The 26,242-nt window shown below is 37.0% G+C and overlaps 1 protein-coding gene across 1 annotated transcript in view; it reads left to right on the top strand.

Moving 5' to 3' along the window:
- LOC139728707 (uncharacterized) overlaps positions 1-19,084 on the top strand; it is a 118,863-nt gene extending 99,779 nt beyond the window's left edge. The window contains exons 17-24 of the mRNA XM_071639649.1: positions 1,648-1,879; positions 6,686-6,765; positions 8,205-8,260; positions 9,643-9,759; positions 14,329-14,414; positions 15,569-15,620; positions 17,755-17,895; positions 18,962-19,084. Of these exons, the coding sequence (XP_071495750.1) occupies positions 1,648-1,879; positions 6,686-6,765; positions 8,205-8,260; positions 9,643-9,759; positions 14,329-14,414; positions 15,569-15,620; positions 17,755-17,895; positions 18,962-19,084 (887 nt within the window). The remainder of the gene's footprint in view (positions 1-1,647; positions 1,880-6,685; positions 6,766-8,204; positions 8,261-9,642; positions 9,760-14,328; positions 14,415-15,568; positions 15,621-17,754; positions 17,896-18,961) is intronic.
- Positions 19,085-26,242: the final 7,158 nt, after the last annotated feature.

Consider the following 26,242-nt stretch of genomic DNA (forward strand, 5'->3'; position numbering starts at 1 on the left):
TTAATGAAATCGTTGCATTGAGTTGTTTTATGACAAGTGATTGAAAAATAGCCCTACATCGATGTAAATATTTTGAATAAGCACAGAATTAATCAGTGCTTAGAAGTACCAAGCCATGACAAAAATCATGAACATACATACTCAGGCAGGATTTGAAGCTGTTAGCTACCTCCTCAACATTATGATTCATTTATTTGAATAAATATGCAGTACCCGCTGCTTGGTGTAAGGATTAGAACCAACACTTGCTGTCTGGCGGAAATTCAGCGGTCTAGTGGGTGAGACGCTTGTCCAGAAATCAGGAGGTCGTAGGTTTGAATCCTGCCTGAGTATGTATAGTGGTGGCTTTGTATGGCTACTCCTAAACACTGCTTAATTCGGTGTGTATGTGCGTTGATGTGGAGCAATTTATCAATCAGTTGCAACTAGCAGGTTATGTAGTGTGCTGAAAGTAATGCATGTATTTTCTCCCAGTGTTAGGTGATTTTGTATCCAGCTTACATGGGCTTATAATGTTTCTTTGTTGGGCTAGCCTTCAGTGAGTTTGCAGGTGTTATGCAATAACTCTTGTCATGAATGCCCTTACTTTTACAAAAACTGAAGATGTTATAAAATTTATGTATTTAATTTGGTGATTTGTTACCATGCATATATTTTTCATGTCCAGTATAACCACTTCTATACCCCAAAAAACACTCGCAGTGACTTTAAAAGTTTGTATTTCTATTTTCGGATGTCATTACATTGCAATGCTGTTAATGTTGAGTGATTGTTACATTGTTATCATTAAACACCATTTGTACCACAGTGGTGGATCCAGAGGGGGGGGGGGGGGGGGGGGGGGGGGGGCACAACCGGTGCACGCCCCCCTTTATTATTGGTTAAAAACAAAAGAAATAAAAAGAACAAAAATGAAATGAAACCTGGAAGTGGAACCAGAAATATAAGTTGCACCCCCCCCCCCCTTTACTGAATTCCTGGATCCGCCCGTGGTACCACATAATATTATTCACTTCTTGCTTCTTCAAGCCAAAGTAGGGCACAGACTAGAATCTATCCATCTTATCCATCAGTACTATCATGCTATGTAGTGAATGAATACCTGAATATACTGTAAGAACGACCCAAGTCTAATTTTTGGCCAAATTCAGTTTGACATGGGAAATTGTAGCTTACATGCATGGACTCATCTTGTGTATAAATGATAAAGCCTAATTACCCCCGGAAGTGCCTGAAATGAATGAGTTAAATCTTATGGGTCATTCTTACATTCATATTATAGCGCCCTCTCTCGTCCATCTCTCATCTCTATGGCAGAATATCATGGATATGATTCAAAGAACGACCCAAGTCCATCACACAAAATGGCCTCTCCACAATTAATGTAACTGTGTTAATTGCATAATAATATATGTTCTAATTTGTATGTACAATGTTGCCTTCCCATCACAGTTAAATAGAATATTATTGGACAAATAAAAAAGGTATGAAGTTTTTTTAAGTTTACTCGAAATGGGTCTTCCATGGACTTGGGTCGTTCTTATATTCAGAGACTCAAATGCCTGTGTGGAGCACTATCAGTGATGATAGACAAAATCAGTCTTTGGGATGTTGTCTTCCTCTTTATCTTTACAATTTCACTTGAAGAACCAGTTGATCCCATCTACCGCACAATCAAGTGCGCTGCAAGCTTGTCGGGTTCCACCGCCGACGTATCACGACGCGGCTCCATCTCGTCAAACGTCTCGGCGAGCAGTCCGAAGAGGACGCCCTCGCGGTCGGCATTCCAGCAGACGTCCGGGAGCGGCGACGGAAACTTTCTCATGGCTCCCGACTCGCCCTCCCGGAGGTCAGGCACACCCAAGTCTGCCCCTCACAGGTTAGTCATGGCTCCTTAAACCCGTTGAAGACCAGTCCCGAGTATGCTCGGTCAGGTATCAATGGGAAATGTGTGTTATGGCATAATCAGCTAGTCCTCGACAGGTTAACTCACTCAAGACCAGCTTTTCTGAAACTCACATCATATAATGACCGTGAATCACAAAAACAAACAAACTAGAAGTTGCACCCCTTGATGTTATGTGAGCACTCCAAAGAGGTGACACAGGTCATCAAAGTTGATCAATCATGAGCTTTTCATACTTTCTTACAGAGCTATTCTTAACTTTAGGGTCATAAGATGAATATAAATGTGTGTTGTCAGCAGATTTTCTACCACCCTTTTTTGTAGTGCTCTCAGGTATGTCTTAGAGGTTCCTTTTCATTTCTTATAAATCCTTTGCCCATCCTTCACTTTCAACTCTAATAACTTTTGAAAGTATACTGTTACTGCCTTGAAAGTTGACATTAATTATGGACAGAATGTGTTGATAGAGAATGGACAATTTCAGCTTAATCAGATAATTCCTTCATTGTTGCTGCCAGGTGGTTTACATTCTGTTTTGGTTTTTTTTTGTCCGATTCATCGCGCAGCCTGCATAGTTAAAGATTAAGTGCCTAATAGACCCTGTACTTCAGAGCCTCTTTTCTTAGTTCACACTTTTCCAGAGTGTGAACTTCTTTCCAATGTTTAGATTAGTTAGGAAAGTCCATTTGAATTGAGTTATACATCATTTTAATGCTTAGAGTCTGCTCTTTCTGAATTTTCCATTAACTAAAAATCAGTGTCTGGAGACTTTTATGTTGGTTTTATGATGCAGGGTCACAAATTGTTTTCAGAACAGTAGGCAGCCAATGGTCATGAATGTAATGTGATGACTCTGGGCTGGTGTTAGCAGCTGAAAGGGATAAAACTGTAGTCACTGTTGTTTGGATAACTTCATTCAAAAAACCATGAATAGCGGCCATCCACCATGTGACAGTTAATGTGTCTACATCAAAATGCACACGCATCATTAACTGTTGACTTTGATCAAGATGCTTCGGTTGTTTGTGTACTTAATAAAGATCAGTGTGAAAGCTCTACACAATTTTTTAAACAGGTTCTTACCATGGTGTCCAATCACCTTTCCTTTGAGTGTGCCTTTAAAGGATAAGTTTACCTTTGAATAGTATATGTGTAGATTGAGTGAATGCAGCAATATTGATAGAACACTTCAGTGAAAGTTTGAGAAAAATTGAACAATCAAGGCATAAGGTAGGAATTTGTGAAGTTTCAGTGCTGCCATCACACTGGATGACAAGACCAAGGCAGTTTGTGATGTCACATGTGTAGAACCATACAAAGAAAATATGAAGAAAACTCAAGATGTTTTAAATTTTCTCGCATAATTAAAGAACACTTGACTTGCTTCATCCAGAAGGCATGGGGAGTAATATTACCCTCTGTATATTCTTGTTTGTTACTTATCGAGGGAATGTGTACTTTGCAAAAATTAGATTTTGTGGAATTCCCATAATAAATGTTTTCTTAATATAGTTCCATACATGTGACATCACAAACTGTAGTAGTCTTTTCATCCAGTGATGCCGACACTGAATTTTTGTCCAATTTTCATCAGATTGTCACTCATGTATTCTTCTAATATGGCTGCATTCACTCAATCTGCACATTTATAAAGGCGACCTCATCCTTAACCCTAACTAGGCCGGGGGGGGGGGGGGGGGGGGGGGGGGGGGGCTCGGAGGTTCCCCCTCAACGTTCCGCGCGATGTATCGCAATCGCAAAAAACTATTGCCACGACGTTTCATGACTTTTTTTTTTCGAGTCTCCCGCATCTTTTGACACCAAATTTGCGACGCCCGGGCGCGCGGTTCCGAAGTTATGCATAAATATGTACATGCATGTCAGACCAAAAATTGCTCAAAAACGTTAATTCGTGTACAATTTCAATGCAAACTGTGCTTACAGGCAAATTTCATAAAAGCATGATTATTTGGGTGTTTTATTGATTAAAATCAATGAATAACATATTTTCTTGTTCGGAGCGATGTCGCGGACAAATTTCATCGAAAAAACAATGAAAAACATAAAGTCGAAAAAACAAAGAAATACATAAGAAATTCCAAAAAACAATAAAATACAAGTTTTTTTAATTACATTTGCTAAGGACACTAAAAAGAATATTTACACAAAAAAGTGCCTGTTTTGAGCTTTATTTTGTGATTTATACCAAATAGTCTGATTTTATGCATCATCATGCATAAATTAGCATAATTTAGCAGAAATGATGATTTTTTGAAAAAGTAACTTCATGGTATTTTAGATTACATCATAGGCAATGTGTGTGCCAATTTTCGTCGCGATAGCGCGGTTGACGGCCGAGATCTGGAGGGGGGACCTGGGAGCCCCCCCCCCCCCCGGCTCTATCAACTACCTAAATAGCCCGGCCTAGTTAGGGTTAAACATTTTCTCATCAAATATCAATTTTAATGCTCATCATATTACTGACTTTGTAATATTCTACTTCCCTTTTAAGGTTTTCCAGAGCTAATGCAATTGCTCTCTTTTTCTCTTTTCCCTCTTGCCTCGATGAAATGCTGATTTTTTTTTTTTTGGTTGTCGTTTAAATGTTGATTTTTATCTTCTAATATGAATGTACAAATACAACACGTGATAATTCATTAAATTGTTTTCTGTTCTTGAATTTGTAATTGTCCATTCAATGGGGAGGTCTATATGATTCACGGAAACATTCTTATTGACAAACTAACCATAGTAGTTTTTCCATTATACATTTTATGTCCATATCCATCATTCCACTAATGACATCTAAGTAACTTTGTTCTCAACTCCTTTTCAAAATTTGCATTCGAATGGCAACAAATAAACTGACCATAATAAAAGGACACTCTCCCATTCTTGAATGAAGTTGACTAACTTTTTGATCTGTGTGTTCTTTCTTTCTTCTATATTTTGTGTGCATGTGTCAATGATTCGCTCGACTACTTTAACTCTGAATTTACTTTCTTTCTTTTCTTCTTATGATTTTGTGATGCCTCTATTTTAAAACCACCATTTTTTTCTCTCCTGTTGCTACTTATGGTACAAACCACTGTTCCCGTAACTTACTGATACCAACTGGACACATTTTCTCCAAAAAGAAGTGAAATGTATTTTATTCATTTGTCAATTAAATCCATTTTAAATATGCATATGATTTGGAATATATGCTGAAAATGATCGATAAGATGTCTGATATCAAACTTTTCGTGAAATTGTTTTGATATTACTTTTTTATACTGCCACCAACATGATCATGATATGCCATTTCCAAACCGAATCTTCCATGCAAATCTTTCCTCTTTCACACCACATAAATGTCACTGTCCAATCTGCGCAATCAATTGTAACGGACACTACTTCCTATTTCCCTTGGCACTAGCTTACATTTTTCTCCCCCCAATTTCTTTAACACATACTATTGTTTATTTTATTTTGTGATGTTACATTGCCTTTTTTGCCAACCTGTTTAACTCCATTTCCAGCCCCTTCCATCCAATGCTATAAAATGCTGGCTTAATAAATTGTCCACTTTCTATGTCAAGCTTATGCATGACTCCCCCTGGGGAAAATACCCTTGTGTGTTTCAATCCATCTATGTCATATATGTCTGCCTTGCATGCAATGAACTTGTGTTGATGGCACGACATATATTCCATATGTTTATTCTTCTCATTTAATATATTTCTCTGCCTTCCACTATTCTCTGTTTCAGTCTTTTCCTCCTTTAATTTTCCTCCCTTTCATCCTGTCTCCATACCTTCTCTCTCTCTCTCTCTCTCTCTGCCTGTTTACATGTAATATATGCATGTTTAATGTATATTTGTATGTATATAATATACATTATATATATGTATATATATAACTTTTTTATATACATATATTTGTATGTATATAATATACATTATACATATGTATATATATAATTTTTTATATACGTACATTTGTATGTATATAATATGTTGAGAAATATATATGTCATGCTTCTTCAAACTCCTCTTTCCTTGACTATTTCTCTAAATTCTCTATATCAAATTCTTTCCTGCTCTCTGCTGTTTTTCTTACCTGTATGTTTTAAGCTCCTTTTTGCATTGATCTGGCTTTGCTGTATTCTGTACTTGGTTATGTTTCCTATTCCTCTTGTCTTACACTACTTGCAATATTCTTAGCCCCTTTTCTTTGACATGTACTATACCTTTGGTCTACCTGTTCTTTACTTCTTGCTTCTTTCACGGTCAGTTGCATGCAATCTCACTATTTCTCAATATGTGTATTTTCCCCATAGTGAATTTCATAAATTTGCATTTCATTCATTGTCCTTTGTATGTATCCACCATGTGGAATGTCTATTGTGTCTTAAAATATTGTTGCCTTTGCACCCTTATGTTACAAGAAATCTTAACTTGACATCTTACGTAACTGTATCAAAGGCTATCCCTGTATTCATCTCAAACTTTTTTCTTTGTGGAGTCCACTCCCATCCCCATGCCATTAAGCCCCTCCCCCTTGCCCTGCCCAACTCCTCTTGTGCTGCATTGTGATTGGTAGATTTGGGATGGGGTATGGAAGCCTCGGTAGGAATAGCTCCCCGCCCTTCTCTGACTTTAACCAGACTCGTGAACACCGTGTTTTCATTTTCCCGTCTGCTGTCCCTCCCACCACCAATACCACCACTACCACCGCCACCACCCACGCTGTCCCCACCCCTAACTACGTCGGTCGCCCCCGGATACGCTCCTTCAGCCCTAGCAATGGAGGGGAGGAGTCACGAAGGAAGATCCTGCAGTCGTATGGGAAAAGCATGTCCTTCGACACTGAGCCTTGTGAGTTTATGGTTCACTCTCCTCTTTATACATAGTTTTGAATAAATATTGTGAGCCAGTCTTTTGTGCAGTTTCAATATATTCAGTTCCATTTCAAGTCTTTACTGAGGAAATCGACAAAAGCATGTGTTGCGTTAACGAGCCCGCATTTGTGTAGCGATGTGCCTCAGTCTAACAGAAATTTCATTTTAGTGACACAAGGGGAATTAGGGGATTAAGTAATCCATTTGTTTGTTTTTAGACATACATGCCGCAACCATATCGGCAATCTACTATATATTTGAAGAGTTTGATTGCAAAAACCGATAAGTCCATATTTGCCAAATGGAGATATTTGCGATTAAAGGTCAAGAAAAAATAAGAAAATGTTTGCTTCTTTTGACCATAACTTCAAAAATGTACCTTTATATGTTGTGACCAATATATCATTTAAAAGGTATTATTTTGTACTTTATGACAGAGACCTTACTTCCAAATCTTCAAAAATGGACTTATCGGTTTTTGCGAACAAACTCTTTATTTCATCATGATGTATCTATAATGTGTATACTTTGGATGCAAGAGGAAATCCACCCCAAAAATATATATCCACTTTGAAAGAAAGTGAAAAATTCAATATTCCCTACTGAGCAGTGCAAATGTGACAAAAATTGTATAAGAAGTAAGGATGATATAATTTTTTGAAATGTCACTTTTTTGGTAAAAAAATCTTACTAGTACTTATGAATATTCAAATAAGCAAATTGATGATGTCATGCTCTTAAAATTGTTCCTTCATTTTGTGTACAGAAATGACAAAAGTCTCATATTTAAGCTGTATTTATGTAAAACTTGCCCTTAAAACCTTCCAGATTATAAAAGAACAAATATTAACTCTGATAAATCTTTTTTTTAATATTCTTGTACTTGTATTAGTTAGAGATGATGTTCCCCCCCCCCAAAAAAAAAATAAATAAATAAAATAAAAATGAATAAAAATCATGTATTACATACATTAAAAAGAATATGATGGTATGACATCATCAACTCACTCATTTGAACATTCATAAGGACTGGTCAGGAAATGTTTTCCAAAAAATGTTGAATTTCAAAATGTCATATCTTCCTTATTTTTCATCTGATGTTTTGACATATTTGTATTGTTCTGTAGGGAATAATTTTCTCTATGTTTTGAAGTTCATCTGTGTTTGTGTTGGATTTTTTTTCTGTAATATATATTTTTGATGTATCTTTCCTATCTATTTTGGATGTATCTTCTGTATGTATTTTTGATGTATCTTTTGCATATATATTTTGGATATATATTTCATATAATTCGTCTTGTGAAACTATACCATTATCATACATACATTTAAGGATGAACTCAGAACTTCTTGCCACCTATTGATTGATATTTTCATGTTTTTATATATATATTTTATTTTAATTCTTGCTTTTAGCTCACAAGACGGTTACAAGTGGAAGAAGAAGTGAGCCTCCAATACCTGTTGAAACTGTAAGTGGAAGAAACATTATAAAATTAATTATCTTTGAAAATCATCTTTGATGACATCAGCTGCCTAATCATATAGTTCACATTTTCATATACAGTGACTAATTCTGGGTGTTTAGTCAAGATGATGTTCTTGTCATCAGCCAAACCTTGGCCAAAGATTTATTTGCCATATTAGTAAGTTTCATTAAAGATCCTTCCAGTTAATGAAATTAGACTAGTGTAAACTGACATAGAAAAGCAGGAACATAAAATATCACCTGAAAATGATAGTTTTATGCAAAAATGGCAGTGAATTCTTGATCATGTTAATTACAGGTCAGTTGAAAGAGTAGAATGGTTATTCTATACTAAGGCTGACATCATGTTTATGAAACTTTGCTGTTAGCCGATGCTTTTTCAAATGTATGTTGGTTCAAGATTATGAATAGAAAAAGAAACAACTGAATGTGAAGTGATTGTCAGTCTGGCAGTGGTTGGTTAAAGCTTGCCTTTTTTCTCTCATTCTGAAAACAAAAGATCTTTAAAATTTTATTCTGACTCTATTTTTTGAGCCCTAAACAGCATCTTGCTACCAAAGGCCATTACAAAATTGCCTTGCTTTGAATATTCCCTGTCTTTTATATTTTATGACTTGTCAATCGCTCTTTGAGCAACTTGCAAGTTATTGAAAAAGTTTTTGATCTAATGTTGCCAACTTCATCATTCCTGGTGTTGCCAGATTGGTCCAACCTTCTACAATGATTGTTTGGTTGCAGTGTAGAGTGGTTGTTATTATTTCTTTGTGTGAAATAGTAAAGAAAATTGTTCATATCATTTGCTTTCTTTGATTTAAACTTGTTTATCTTTTGTTCAAATAGCGTGCATTTTTGTTTTTTGTTTTACAATTCAATTCCTTTTGCCGTGCTTCAACATCGATCTTTGCAACACAGTATGATTTCAATGTTTTGGAGACAATGCTTATATTTCATTTTTGTTTTAGCTTGAATTAAAATCTAAATAGGGAAACTAAGTCCCCTCATGATCAATCTGCAATAACTTCAACATTGTGCCTTCAATGGTCTGTGCTATTTTCTGTGTTTAATACTGTAATTGTCTTTTGTCAGCACTATGTCATCATAAATTGCTAAAACAAAATTCTTTCAAAATAATCTTAAAACTGATACCGGTGTGCATTTATGTGGAGATCATTCTCTTCAGTCATTTCTGGTCTCTCTGCAGTACATGATTGTTGTCTTTATCATTTTGCCACTTCCTCAGTTGTCTAATTTCCACTTTTTTCTTTCATTCTTCCTCTTATATGCTCCCCTTGTGTACTCCCGAAAAATAAATCTGACCGAATCCAACTCATCTGCGATCTCTTTAAAACAAACTTGACTTTAAAGCCCCCGCGCCATTGTTCTTCCGCGTCTGACGTAATGAGCGTTCGTCTCACCTCCACCGTTCCGTCCCGGCATAGGTACTCGGGTCGAGTTATATCCGGCTCCTATAACTCTTGTCAGGTGACTCTCTCTTAACCTTTGACCTTTGACCCCCACTGTCTGAACTTCTGCTGCAATGTAAACTATGTCCTTCTTTTCTATGTCCGAGCTGTTGATTGTATGTCTGTCTGGATGTTGCAGAGTACCATGTAAGTTAAAATAGCAAGAACGGAGAATATCTGTAAATCTTTAATCACTTGTTGCCACGCTATACTAGGTAAAATGGAAAAACCTATTCACACATTGAAAGGGCACTGTGCAAATTCATCTTTATTTGGGATTTATTCCTTTATAAAAGCATTTAAAGTTGTTCCAAAATAATTGTGGCGTTACATTATTTTCCATTCTCTGAAAAAAAAAAAAGGTTGTTACCAGTGCTCTTAAGCTATGAATTACCATCAGGTTAACATTTTCAAGATTAGGTTTCAGAGTTTCAGACCAATCTTTGAAGGAAACTTGCCATGTCTTTTGAGGATACATGGACAATGGGGTTGAGATGAGCATTTCCTTCATAGATTGTTCTTATATCTGTTATATGTTGGATATATCAAGGACATTCATTTTGGCAAGGGTTTCAAATTTATGAACATTAGTAATTCATTACAACAGAATAACATTCTATTACAAAAAAAGTATGAAAGCAAGGTGTTAAAAGCTATCAGACTTCAATGCTGCCTGACATATATAAATTAGATCTGATTTCTAGAAATTTTACTTTAGCTGTGTTGTGCCACTGTGCTCACGATATATACCCCTGTTCTATAATAAGCTTGAATATGAATATTAGTTTTTAGCTACAAGCATGTGCAGTTTACATAGTGCAAATGAAAGTGTAAATACTTATGTGTATACAGTATATTTGTTATATTGTTGTATATATTTGTAAATATATTCACATATACGTGCGTGTATATCTGCATGACATTTTACCTGGTCACTATGAAAGTGCAATGAAATTCCTGGAGAAGCATGGTGTCCAAATGGGACCCGCTACAACAAAAGGATCCTAAAGTCGCTGACAGCTGAGCCAAGAAAATCGAGTTTGAAGTCACATCATCCAAATTGGTCAAAACAATAGGATTTCTGTTTTTGGTATGATTTTGTAATGTAATGTTTTATCTATCATCTGCCGAAATTTCGAAGCTTAATGACCAAAGGAAAGGCAAGAAATCAGCGTTTTTCTGGGCCATGATTTTCCGACTTTCAACGTAACAGAAACGTGTCCAAAGATATGGATTTAGCACCCCACCTGGACTCCGCCCCTAGCAACGAGGATTTTATTGGTCAGTGCGTGGCATTCTGATTACTTATTGGTCATGCGAAGACCGCTGACGCTAAGCTTGAATGAACATCGCAGAGGTCGCTAGGAGCATGCTTTCTATTGTCCAGCAATGAAAACTGTCTCGCCTCCCTTTGATCATGACAGCGTCGGAAAACTTTGAAGGCGTTTTTCTCCAAACTCTGATTTCCTCAACCACTTGACATGTACTAATAAAAGCATCAATATCTCTGCAACCAAGTATTTTTATGAATTGTGCTATATATCTAAAGTAGAAGAGTAATGTCATGCCATTTTCAGAAAATTGTCCTCCCCCGACGTATGGATCCTTTTGTTGTAGCGGGTCACAAATGATCACATTTTAAAGAAAATAGAAGAAGATATGGAAACAGACCATTCCAATATCATATGTTTGCCATACTTATGCCATGGTATCCTTCTAAATTATTGGTAGACCTTACATTTCAGAGCATACAAATACAAGTTTAATTTTGGGGGCAAGGATTATGTCCTTTGCAGTTCTTACAACTGTAAATATAACATTATTGGGTCACTGTGCGTAAACATTCTCAAATGTATATTATATGCAAGGCTCAACACAAGCTCCTATAGTACCCAGTTTCAGAAAAACCGATAAGTCCATATTTGCCAAATGGACATGGTGATTAAAGGCCAAGAAAAATAAAGAGAATAATAAGAAAATTTTTGCTTCTTTTGACCATAACTTCAAAAATGTACCTTTACCTGTAGTGAACAATATATAATTTAAAAGGTATTATTTTGTACTTTATGACAGAGACCGTACTTCAAAATCTTCAAAAATGGACTTATCGGTTTTTGCGAACAAACTCTTTATTTCATCATGATGTATCTATAATGTGTATACTTTGGATGCAAGAGGAAATCCACCCCAAAAATATATATCCACTTTGAAAGAAAGTGAAAAATTCAATATTCCCTACTGAGCAGTGCAAATCGGTTTTTGCGAACAAACTCTTCATATACTGTACAGTGTTGGCCCGGCCAGGAAATTTGGTGGCTAAAAATAGAAAGAAAAACAGGAGGAATTAAATCATGTTATAATATAATAAGATAAAGTAGTGTGTGATAATCATATAAAAATTGGCAGGGAGGATAAAGTACTTGATATACCACCTACTGTGACAAAAAAGTTTAACACCGAAAAACATTTAAGAATCAGCAGATTTGATAATATACTGAAATATTGGACCAGATATCTTTCTTCACTGAATTATACAAAAGTATTATTATGACGTAAGTCTCTGCACTGTGAACACTCTAGTGTAGATTTTGATGGATTCACAACATGATGTGTCAAGTTTTATGTATAAACGTCAGAAAAAAAGCATTCCAGACTACAATTCTATTATCATTGTTATTATTATTATTATCATCACCATCAATATCATCATAGAATAACAGAACCATTATTATCATTGTTATCATTGTTATCATTGACATCATATTCTACCATAGATATGATTATAAAGATATGATGATAACATTAATGCTTTGCAGTGAGACTAATACATGAAAAAAAATTATCTAAATTTAATTTGGTTGTGATGACTGTGTTGATTCTTTTGACACTCCTCTTAATGCTATCTTCTAATGTTAGCTGTTGGCATTGCAGTGAATTATAAATCCACTAGTTTCTGTGCTGTGTTCATATATTGTGATGCTGCATTAACTCCTTCTCTGAGACTGCCAAGATGTTCCTCTCTTGTTACCATAGCAACCTTACCCATAGGCTCATCTTTCCTTAACTAACCTCTACCCTTCATGCTTTATTTGATCCTTTCATCATTTTGATTTTGTGTTCCATAGTCCACATCGTTCACCGACTTCATTTCTCCCCCTTGGTTTTATGAATCTTCACCTCTCTCTCTTTCCTATCTCTCTGATTTTCCAACCATCAACTTGAAGAGTTTGTTCACAAAAAAACGATAAGTCCATTTTTGAAGATTTTGAAGTACGATCTCTTTCATAAAGTACAAAATAATACCTTTTAAATGATATATTGGTCACTACATATAAAGATACATTTTTTGAAGTTATGGTCAAATGAAGCAAAAATTTTCTTATTATTCTCTTTATTTTTCTTGACCTTTAATCGCAAATATCTCCATTTGGCAAATATGGACTTATCGGTTTTTGCGAACTAACTCTTCACTTCTTCCTCTTACCCTCCATTCTACTTCATCAATCTCCTCACAAGAATGTCCGAACCTTTTACCTGGGGGGCATTTCATGAAACTTTTTGTCAGTGATTTACACTAACAAATGTTAAAAGCTACTGAAATCCTTGCGTCTGATTGGCTGATAGCAAATTTGTCGGTGAAAACCTCCGACGAACTCGTTGATGAACTGGGGGGCATTTCATGAAGGAACTTGTTGGATAAAATATCCGACAAGTTCAGAGAAATCAGCCAATCAGACTAGGGAATTTCTCAAAACTTGTCGGATATAACTGACTTGTCGGATATTTTATCCGACAAGTTCCTTCATGAAACGCCCCCCTGATCTTCACTGTTATTCTCCCTTACCACTCTCTCTGATGTTCACTTTTCTCCCATCTTCACATAATGCAACTTCCACTTCCAGCTCTCTGCTGCCCCCCACTTGTCACTCTTGCAAGGGGCGGATCCAGGAATTCTTTAGAGGGGAGGCACCTTTACAAAATTAAAGGGGGGGGGGGGGAGGCGCCCGGTGCGCCCCTCTGGATCCGCCACTGCTTACCTCCTCCCTATGTCGCTTTCCCTCCTCAACTCTCCTCTTTCTAGGCTCTCTTTCTGTCAAGCCACGATCCCCTCCAAAGACTATGTACACATTGTGTCACTGCAAACCTTTCTCCCTCCCTCACTCCTCTCTCATCTTGTTAGACAATATTGTCCATCTGAGTAGAAGCTGATGTCCCTTTTCTTTCGCATGCTTGTGCTGCATGTGTTTAATGTATGCATATTTTATATGTGTGTGTGTGTTTGTTAACAAACTCTGCACTGTGTAAGTTGGATGCAGTATTTTAAAAGGCACTGCATTATTTTCACTGATGTAGTGAAGGTGGAAGAATGCTAAGAAGTATGTGTAGCATGGAAACAGGTAAAAATTGAGCAATGATTATTTGCCCAGCATTTTAATAGGAAACAATGCTGCTTGCACTTTTTATATTTCCCTCTTTCTCAACCTTCACTCTCTTTTCTTATTTCTGTTTCTGTTTTTTTTAAATCATTTTAATGCATGAGAGTGAAGATTCTCTGTAACCATGGTAACCCCTCTGTTTCTCCTCCCAGGATTCTTCAGCTAGTCCTCCACCTGGCAGGGAGTACATCTGTCTTTATGATTTTGAAGGGATGTTAAAGGACGACCTCACACTAAGGTGTGTATTCAGTTTTTAGTTAAGGGCAGATTCTAAAAGGACAGACTCTAAGCTTTAAAGTGATGTATAGGTTGATTAAAATGGACTCTCCTCACCCGCTCTAGAAAATTGTGAACTGATAAAAAAAGGCTCTGAATCACAGGGTCTATTTAAGGGCTTAATCTTTACCAAGTGATGCTAGCCATGCTATCAATGGGACAAAAAACCAGGATGTAAACCACCATAGCAACAACGATGAAGGGATTATCAGATTAAGCTGAAATTAGGCGTGTTTTATTAGCATATTCTGTCCATGATTAATATTAACTTTCAAAGCATTAGCAACATCTTTGAGTTAACAGTGAAGAGTGTGTAATGGATTTTTTTTTAAAGAAATGAAAATGGGACCTCTAAGACATACCTAATCACGCAAATCTATGAAAAAACACACTGTCCCACTTTCTCATGTTGAACGAATTAGAACATTAACTCATTGAAGACCAGTCCTGAGTATACAGGGGCAGGTGTCTATGTTTGCAGAGACTCCAACCCCAAGCACCTTCTGATCGGGAGATTCTCCCGCCTGAAACCCCTAGTAAACAGGAGACTCCAAGTTGATGTGTGCAAAGCGCGAAGTTCCTAGGGTTCTAGATGTTCTCTGGTGCTATCTAAGGCTTATTTTTTCAACATACGATAGCAAAAAGGAAGAAATCCTTTCCACCGGGAGACACAGAGCCAGGGCGGGAGAAATCAAATCTCAAACGGGAGAACGGGAGATTTTGAAAAAAATGGGCTTTCGGCGGGAGATCTCCCATCGAAAATGGGAGAGTTGGAGTCTCTGTGTTTGTTTGTTTGTTTGTTTGTTTGTTCATTTCCATCTGAGAAGATGGCTGGATAGCCCATATGCAGCTATGTTAAGCTGGTCTTCCATGGGGTCCAGTTGGATGTGAGGTGGGACCACTTCACCGGGTTAAACTCCCTGCTCTTTGCGATGAATAAATGAAACGGGGTCTTTTACGTGCATGAGTTGTTACTCTCTCATACACGGGACCTGCATTTCATGTCCTATCCGAGGGAGAGAGGCGTATGAGAGGCATATGTAAAATGTGTGCTGTACCAAAATCAGCCCATCCTCAAGGGGTTTTACGAGATTTCATCTCATTTCTCTCCTGCAGAGCTGGACAACGAGTTCGGGTTGCTGAGGATGAGGGATCGGACTGGTGGAAGGTAAGAAGGAAGCTTGGTTGCTATGGAGCTTTAAAGAGGCATTCCAGATGATTTTCATAATTTCACATCATCTAGTATTTAACTCAACAGTTCCATGTATAGATTTGTAGATTTTATTGCGGCTCTTGAGCAGAGAAACATTACTTTGAAAAACCTTAATCAAATTACACTGAACAAGGATGATGACATACGAGGCTCACATAGTGATGAATAATTCATCCCTAACAAATTATGTGCACACAAAAAAGGAGACCTTGAGATGATTTTCTGATTTTTACATTTGAACAAGGGTAAATTACTAATACTCAGTACAAAGTTTAATTGTGATGAAGAATAAGAATGAATGAAAGAAAGATATTATTCAGAGGGGTGAAGGCTCAGGTTTGAGTTTCTTCAGTTTGTCTGCCTCTACAAATGAAAATTTGTTAAGATCGCAACTGCTGATCTGTAAATTAACAAACATGTCGGAAAAAAGGAACCAGTGGGACTCGAACCTGTCATCTACTGCTTTCAGGGCAGCGACACTACCTGGTGGTAGTGTCGCTGCCCTGAAAGCAGTAGATGACAGGTTCGAGTCCCACTGGTTCTTTTTTTCCGACATGTTTGTTAATTTACAGATCAGCAGTTGCGATCTTAACAAATTTTTATTTGTAGAGGGAGACAAACTGAAGAAACTCAAACCGAAGAACAAGAATACTTGCAAAATTTATAGCAAATTGAAAAGAGCAAGGAGGGTGACATGGCAGAGTCACCATAATGCATCAGTTGGGGCTCCAGGAAGTAGAACAAAAGAAGGAGGCATGCATAGATTATACACAGGACTGGTGAACTCGCAAGCAAGTGGTATTGTAATGGAATTACACTGCCAATTTTTTTTTTTGATATGTGAGCCTCGTATGTCATCATCCTTGTTCAGTGTAATTTGATTAAGGTTTTTCAAAGTAATGTTTCTCTGCTCAAGAGCCGCAATAGCACCTGCCAAATGTATGTTTAAGAATGCAGGGTACTCAATTTTGAGATTTTGGTGCAATATAGTGGTAGAAGGTGTGGTCTATCATGTGACCAAATTTTAGACCAAAATTTGATATAATGTCAGAGAAAAGTGGTTTTGCTGGTTCGCAATTGAAAATTAATTGCATAAAATGTGAAACTTAAAATATTGTTTGTTTGTTTGTTTGTTTGTTTGTTTGTTTGTTTGTTTGTTTTAAAGTAGCTTTTGGGTTCTCTTTGTAGGATTTGGTTGTTTCGATTTATTGCCAACGAATTAATGTGTTAAGTTGAGGAGCTATTTTGCCATAGATTACCATTCCAATCCTTATCAAATTGGCAATAATATGGAGACTACATCAGAGACGGGATGAGACTTGACATATTCCTTAAATCTGCATAGAATATCATAAATTGTATTTCACAGATCTGTCAAAGTGATATGGATAAAATGAATGTAATATTCTCTGATGTGTTACCAGTTTTAAGAACTGGTTGTAAATGTAGCATTTACATAGAGCTTTTTAAGAATTCCCAAATGACCATTGGCAAGTGAACAAAGTAAATTTGAAATGTAAAGATAAGTTTTAATTCTTCCTTGTAAAATACAACCAATGGATATTGAAATTATTTACCAATAAGAAAGAAAAAGAAAGAATTCCAATCAACAGAAATGTGATTCTAGAAACTTGATGGATATCTTGTTGAGGTCTCTATGTCAATATCTACTGAAGATCAGTGAGTGTGTCAGTTCAATATTTGATTTTACAATACCAAGCAGTTATTATGAGCTGACAGATGTGATTCCAAAGAAGAACAAAAGCACTTTCAATGTGTTATGCAATGATCCAGGTGCGTTGCTATGTAAGTGCATAAATATCTTTTGTTGGGCATGCTTAAAGCCTCCAGTTAGAAAAAAGAAAAATAGTACCCAAACCACAGTGGTCTATATGAGGTTCTCCTATGGAGTGGGTTAATTTGTAGAACTTTTCTCATAACTTGGTTTTCCTTTGCATTAAGAGGTTTCTCATTATCTCACCAAAAAAAAAATTAGAAACCTGAAATTAGGTTTCAACCAAAACTATACTATCCCTTTAACTTGTACAACGTTTCTCATGACTTGGTTTTGTTTTGTTTCCATTGCCAGGGTGACTGTGAAGGTAGGTTTGGCTACTTCCCTGCATTCTGCGTCACCTTCCTTCAACCCTGGGAGCGCGTGATGCAGGTGGCGCACCCCTTCAAGGCCTCCATGGAGAAAAAGGATGGTCTCACCCTCCGGAAGGACCAGGTAAGTCGAGTTCCAGTTTCCTTTAACCCCTTAGTAACTCACTGGCAGACCAGAGGGGATGCACCTGGGGGGTGTTTCATCAACGTTTGTCAGCGATGACAAGTTGTCATCGCTGACAATCACCGTAGTAACAGTTAGTGACCAGAGCTTCTCAGCCAATCAAAACCAAGGATTTTGCTGAAATTGTCAGTGCTGACAAACAATGAAACACCCCCCAGGTGTGTACTCCCTCTTTATTTTTTGTTAAAACAAAAAATAAGGGGGAAAATGGGGGAGGGGGGGAGGTTCACCCCATTGAATTTTGTAAAGGTGCCTCCCCTTACAGAATTCCTGGATCCACAGCCTGTAACTGAACTGCCAGAAACCACCTGTCTACTTTTTTTTTTAGTTTTATGTTTACCATCTGTATTGTTTTCATATGAAATATATAATTATGTTATTTGAAAGATTTCAAGGATCAACAGAAGTATATCAAAATTATTTCTGTGATACCTCATTATCTTGGTAAAGTCTAAGCAGGCTTTCAAATATATTCAGCTTATAAAAGGCAAAAATAAACTTGTGGTGAGCTATTTTACATAATTTGGAAAGTTGTCCAAATGAGAGCAATATTGCTGTACCTTCTAGGGAATTGTAGGCCATTATGTAGAGAATCTTCACTTTCAAATCGTTCCTGCATAAGAATTTTCTTTGAAATTTTGTGATATCGTTGCCCTACTAATCTGTAGTCTTCTAATCAATTGACGAAGACACGTAGATTCAAACAAATTACATTTTTATATTTATAAAGAAAATCAGAACTGTTAAATGGATTGTTGGATTTTCCTCAAAATTTACTGAAGTTTTTTGCATTATTACCTTCATGTACTGAAAACACTTGTATTACATTTCATTTAGATTTCCCTGTAATGTTGCTATTTTGATGCTACGTTGTTATTGGTACAACACACTCTCAAACTTTTCTTGTTGCACTGTTCATATGGGAAAGGACTTCATATTATATTATTAGTGGCATTATAATTCCTCTTTCTTCTCTCTCTCTCTCTGTCTCCGTCTCATCCCTCAGGTTGTTATCCAAATGTCCCCAGAAGATAATGGTTGGGTCCAGGTCAGGACAGGTCGCAAGAGTGGCTTCTACCCATATCAATACCTCGAAATGTATGAGGCTGTCAGGACCTCCAAACGCTAATGGTCCAGTCCAGAAGTCCGGGCCTTCCAGTTAAAGACTTATTTAATGACTTGGAAGAATCCATTCCCGTCAAGGGGGGAATGTTGTGAGGGTGATGAAAAATGTGGAAAATCAAGGCTGATCTTGTGATATATCCAGATACGTGAATGATTGTTTCGTGGCAACATCTTCAAGTTTGATATGGATGGTGACACTAGAGGGCAGCAGACAAGAGTAGTGGCCAACAATATCTAAGTTGGAGAGATGTAATTGATGTGAACATTTTCTTTATTTATTGGATTTTGTGCTTCAAATGGGAGTTGAGGATATTTTGAAAGAGGATCTCCTGAGGTTTCTCAATCTCTATATTCATTTTTGTTGAGATGGTAAAAGAGAGCGATTTTAAAAGCAAATTACCTCTGAGGTCTTACTGATTGTTTTAGTAGGAATTGGTGACATTTCAGGCACGTTTTCTGTGTGTAACTCAGTGGGTCTGAATACCTAGACTAATTCTTAAGCCAAGATGAGTAATACTGGTAGTATATTTGGCACATGTGATAAGTTCACTGTTGCCGACTCTATTGCCATCACAGGTTTAAAGGGCAAGTCCACCTTCATAACCATGTAGATTGAGTGAATGCAACAATATTAATAGAACATATCAGTGATAGTATTGGGGAAATGCGACAATCCATTCCAAAGTTATTAATTTTTTTTTAGTATCTGCGCACTCACTGCTGGATGTGAAGACTACTACAGTGTATGATGTCACATGCATTCAACAATTAAGGAAAATCAAAAGAGATTTTCACAAAACTTTACTTTTTGAATAAAGTGCACATTTCTTTGACTTGTTACTGGCATTAATAAGGGAAATATTATTCCCCCTGCAATCTGAAAGAGAGAAGTTGAGTGTTCTTTTGTTATGCGAGAAAAGTGAAATATGTTGAATTTTCTTTATTCTTTCTTTAAATCGTTGTATACCTGTGACATCACAAGCTATAGTAGGCTTCTCATCCAGCTGTGACTGAGCAGAAACTTTAAAAATTCATAATTTTTGAATGGATTGTCTGATTTTCCTCAAACTCTAACTGAGGTGTTCTACTAATATTGCTGCATTCACTCAACCTACATGTCTAATTGGAAGGTGGATTTGTCCTTAACCCGTTGAGGACGAGTCACGAGTATACTCGGGCAGGTGTCTATGGGAAATGTGTGTTGTAGCAAATTCGGTCCATCCTCAACGGTTAAAGCAAGAAGGGCTCATTGGTTGTGATGGCCCAGGAGCCCAGGGCCACTAGAAATTGATATGGGGCAACCAAATCACCAGAAAGGCTATCCTTTGGTGACCTGATTTGGCACTTAGGATCTATGTTTCTTTCTATTTCTTTTGGGTTATTGAAATTCAAGATTTTAAGATTAAGTGAAAAGCTATCTTTTGGTAGGCTTTGGGCCATCAAACTTTCAAAGATTTAGTGATGAATGGGCCACCAACAATAGATGCTAGTGTGGGGCCCTGGTATAGGCATTGTCAGTATCACAAAGAGTGCATGCATCTTGTGTGTTTAAGGAGTTTGTTTCCTTGTCCTTAGCAGGGTAACATTATTAGAAGCAAAACTCCATCAACATATGAAGAGTTTGTTCGCAAAGTCCATATTTGCCAAATGGAGATATTTGCGATTAACGCTCAAGAAAAATAAAGAGAATAATAAGAAAACTTTTGCTTCTTTTGCCCATAACTTCAAATATATACCTTTATATGTAGTGCCTAATATATCATTTAAAAGGTATTATTTTGTACTTTATGACAGAGATCGTACTTCAAAATCTTCAAAAATGGACTTATTGGTTTTTGCGAACAAACTCTTCATAGCAGACAGGTCAGTAATCTTGCTAAGATGCATAAGTACTTAGCCTACGTAACATGGTAGCTCCCAGTAGAGTGGATCTATGGCAGGTGCAGTTTATCTTGAGAAAGGTGGTGATTTTTTATGTTAAGATGATGTAAGACTTTCAAGGAGACCAGCAGACTGCATTGACCTGGTCTGTACATGAGTTGGACAAGGTCAGTGACTGGGAACACAAAATATGGTGGTTGTGTGGTTGGGGTGCATTTGACTGGTCACCCAGCAGGTTAGGGGTTCAATACCCCTGTGAAAATAGAGATTCCATGTACACTTATTGCTGCTTGTAAAGCTATCCCACCACGCCCATTCTGAAGTAGGAGATAGATAATGGACACAAGGGTGCAGGGACTGCAGTAACAGGTGGTTTTGGATTGGTAGGCTCTGCTGGAATGAGTGATGAGAGTTACATCACCAGGGAGCGGAGACCATGCACATAGTGCAGAGGGGATTGATACCAGATCAGGAACCCAATCCCAACAATAGAAGACAGTCATGCCAGAAGGAGTTGAAGAGTTTTAGCGCAAAATGAGCTAACTCCATTCTTGCTAAGTTGGGATATTTGTGATTAAAGCTGCAAAAAAAAAAAAAAAAAAAAACAGCAACAACAAACAAACAAACAAATAACAAAGAAAGTACAGGATATTCTTAATCATAGCTTATAGAATATTTCTTGGTATGTCACAAGTGAAGTATTACCGGAAAGGTTTAATTTTGATCTATCTGATGATGGACTTAGTTTGAAATGTTTAAATATAGCTCTTAGCTCATTTTTGCAATAAAACTCTTCAGTTGGTGGCAATGGTGACTTGAAAAAACAGAGGGGATTAAAAAAGGCAGTAATTGTTTTGGAAGTGCATGTTGATTGTCACCTTATGAAGGAGGTGGTATTGATTGTCACTAGCAAAAAGTAAGGGAAGAAAAAATGGTGCTATTTTTTGGAAGGGAATCAATTCAATTGAGCCTCAAACACAATGCAGACATTGTTTGACACTTGAATGCTCTGCATCATTTCTGCTTCAAATGAATTCATTTCAGGGATTACAAAGTACAGTATAATGTAAATGCAAAAATTATTGCAGTACATTAATTTTTGCATATTACGTTCAACTTTTGGCTTTTGCAAATTCTGACCCCACGAAGGTATATTTACCAAGTTTCTCCGCACATTTTGAATTAGTTGTAAATGCAGAAATTATATTGCAGTACATGAATTTGTGCATACTTTGTGCAACTTTTGGCCAGTGCAAATTCTGAGAACTGTGAAGGTATATTTTCAAGTTTCTCTGCACATTTTGAAGGGGTTGATAATTGCGCAGTGCAAATTAAAAACAAAATAGAATATGTTTTTGAGTCACTCAGCTCAAAAAGTTGTTCACAAGACAATAATGTTGGCATTTACAGGAAACCATAGGCCCTATACTTTGCAAGCACATGATGATACTTCACAAATGTGACCCGCTACAACAAAAGGATCCTAAAGTCGCTGACGGGTGAGCCGAGAAAATCGAGTTTGAAGTCAGATCACCAAAATCTGTCAGAACATTCGAATTTCTGTTTTTACATAATTTTGTAGTCTAATGTATCTTCTATCATCTGCCGAAATTTCGAAGCTAAATGATCAAAGGAAAGGCCTGAAAATAGCATTTTTCTGGGCCATGCTTGGCTCGCCCGTCAGCGACTTGAGGATCCTTTTGTTGTAGCGGGTCACAAATGTTGGAAAGACGAGGTGCCCTATTCAACTGGCATTCAACTTCTTGAATAGAGTGCTTCTATCTTTCACCTCTTGGGGAATCTTGTACTTGTAATTGTTTGAAGCACTTATATCATAATTGTTTTCTCTTTTTTAGATAGTCTTGATACATATATCAAGTTGCAATCCTCTACTAACATATGATATTTGAAGTTCTGAAGAATATGTGAGATGCATCATTCTACCTCTGAAATGATCTTATTTGAGACTTGTCACCCTCTCTAACAGAAAGGGTGCATGTCATTTGCACTGCAGATATTTTTCTTAATGAATATTTGAAGAGTTTGTTTGCAAAAATTGATAAGTCCATATTTGCGAAATGGAGATATTTGCGATTAAAGGTCAAGAAAAATAAAGAGAATATTAAGAAAATTCTTGCTTCTTTTGACCATAACTTCAAAAATATACCTTTATATGTAGTGACCAATATATCATTTAAAAGGTATTATTTTGTGCTTTATGACAGAGATCGTTCTTCAAAATCTTCAAAAATGGACTTATTGGTTTTTGCAAACAAACCCTTCATTTGGTCATTGACAGATTTGCATCAATGTTTCGAGATTGGGTGTATTGTTGATAGCACATAACACGAGGATCTCTTTCATTTTTCTTTGGAACTGCCCAGCAATTTTTGCTGGTGTACGCACTTTCTTTTCATTTTTAGATTAACTTACCTTGGGAGTAACTTCCTGACCTTATTTCATTTTTGGATAAAAGAAAAACCTTTGGAATAATGAGCCTTATTTCATTTTGTTGGATTAATGAACCTTCAAAATAAAAGTGTAACTGTGATTTTGATGCATGGAAGTTTGGCTCTCCTCTCAAGCATATCTGAAAACACAGATTCATACTAATCTTGTGAAAGGAATCTGCCTCTCTTTAGCTCATGAAAGTGTGTTTATTTTTGCTGAAATGTTTCCTGAGCTAAGAGTCTGCATAAGAGGTATTTCCACTCTTGATGGATGTTTGAATGTATCTGAAAGACTTAGAACCAGAGTTTCCATGATTATATTAACAAGAAAAGGTTTTTAGTGCCTCCAGATGTGTGCAAATGTATAGATATACCTTTTAGGTGATGAGGTTCATGATTGCGATTGTGAAGACTTGGAACATTTTTGGGTGGTATGGAAACAAAAAAAAGAAGGGACAAAGCAAAATGCAAATTAATATTGACAATTTTGCAAACATATGATAAGATATATTTTGAAATCATTTTTTGGATTGCATGCATAGCTTTTTTTATTTATCAATTCAGGTTTTTTTTTGGCTTCAGTGCTTAAGGAATTGTTGAAAAAAAAGTGTGTGCTCACTCACTGAGATATCTAACCCACCTTCATGAATGGCAGAACCCAGTGTTCACTAGCAAGGTGCACACATGGAATATTCCATTCTGCATTCCAGGGGGTTTTATTGAATGGTTGTATTTTATTGAATGAAGAACTGCAAATGTGTGTCACACAAGTCATGTTTACAATCAATATTATTATAAATGTATATATCTACATATAAATGTATTGTATATTTTTGAACTGTACTATGATAAAAAGTAATATTTTATCATATTTAACTGTAAAGTGACGAAGCAAATCAAACAACAAGCAATTCCATCCAATAGAATTTGAGGTGGTGTACTCATACTTCACTAAATCTTCCATGGCCAGTGAAATGCCACCAATTTTAGATCTCCACTGGGTAGCCCTTTTGGGGAAGACCGAAAGCGTATCAAATGCTGCCGACACTGTTATGTCTTGGACTTACGAGTGGTGGTCAACTCATTACTTGTTTAATACTGTTGGCAACATCAACCTATTTTTTGTGTGTATTGCTGATGGCTGATTGACCCTGACTACCGTAAAAGTGGATATTTTCACGCGAGTAATTTTCTGTGCTGGGCTGGGCAAGATGAGTTTCGCATGTTTTTAATTCCGCTAGGCAGGAACATAATGGTAAGCAAAAATATTGGTGTACTCTTATTTTTTGTGCTAGTTTCTGGTTGGGCGAAATGTGGAAAAATTTCAACACCGCAAAAATGTCCACTTTCACAGTATGTCATTGCATGAACTATTGACAACTGGGGTTTTCTTTGCCATTCAACACTCACAGAGACTCCAACTCCGAAAGCCCATTTTTGCAAAATCTCCCGTTCTCCCGCTTGAGATTTAATTTCTCCCGCCCTGGCTCTGTGTCTGTGTCTTTTTATGTTGAAAAATAAGCCTTAGACAGAACGAGAGAGCATCTAGAACCGAGCTTCCAAGGGGCCCTGGACCCCAGCCGCAAGGAACTGGTTCGCACTTCGCGCACATCAAATTGGAGTCTCCCGTTTGCTAGGGGTTTATATAGGCGGGAGAATCTCCCGATCAGAAGGTGCTTGGGGTTGGAGTCTCTGCACTCATAGCAACAACAAAGAAATGTCTATGATCATAATGATTGCCTGGGCTCTCTCCAGTAGCTTTCTGACATCACCATTCTCATAGTTTGATCAATCATGTGTTTCAGAGAGTGTGCACGGCAGATTTCTTTGTGTGACTATGCTGACACACCCATGTGTACCATGTTTTGCTTTCCAGTCACATAGTAGCTCAGGGGGGCATTTCCCGTAGCAGTTTGGACAGATATTTTTCTGACAAGCTGTTACAAGCTGCTGAAATCCTTGCATCTGATTGGCTGAGAGCAAATTTGTCCGACAACTTTGTCGGACAAAATGTTTCATGAAATATATCCCCCTAGAAGGTCAGTAATATGTGGTTGTTATGACAATTTATTGGTGTTGCATTCAACATTTTTAAAAATATTTTACGCAAAAAATAATGATTCTTTTCCGTACACCATTATCTTTTTAACTATCACCTCAAACGTAATTTAAATTCTAAAAAAGAAGAAAACAAAAAAGGAATCTGTCCATTGCACTGGTGCCCTCAACCTGCTTACTGCTTTACTGCTGTCTGATTGTACAATCTTGCCAACTCGGTCAGTAATTGTCCTTTGGGATGCTTTTATTGCAATTTACAATATAGAGAACATTCATTCATTCAAGCATATGGCACAATGCAATAGCGGATCCAGAGGGGGGCGCACCCCCTCTTTATTTTCGGTTAAAAAAAATAAATAAAAAGAACAAAAATGGCGGGGGGTGGGGTGCTAGCGCCCCCCTTTAATTTTGCAAGAGCGCCTCCCTTTACGGAATTCCTGGATCCACCCCTGCAATATGCCTGGGTGATACCACTAGCTGACTGTATTGCAAGTCACCTGCTGGGGGGAACCATGAGGGGTCGATCGCCATCATTGCCCGTTTTCTTGTGTGTAGTGTACAATGCAAAGCCAGCAGATATAAATGAGCAAGTTTTAGAAAAAAAAAAAGTTTTTGTACCAGACATAAGATTAGGTCTGGGAAGTATTATTCTGGAGAAATAAAAACACAATTTCCTTTCCAACACTCTTGTTCAAGATTAAAAAAAAAAAAATTGATGTGGAAATTGTTCTGAGCCGTATGCATATTACAACATCAATAAAATGCGATATCTG

This window comes from Diadema antillarum, unplaced genomic scaffold (assembly GCF_040938485.1).
Source record: "Diadema antillarum isolate AM-2024a unplaced genomic scaffold, OU_Dant_1.0 seq00000193_RagTag, whole genome shotgun sequence".
NCBI classification, from domain to species: Eukaryota; Metazoa; Echinodermata; class Echinoidea; order Diadematoida; family Diadematidae; genus Diadema; species Diadema antillarum.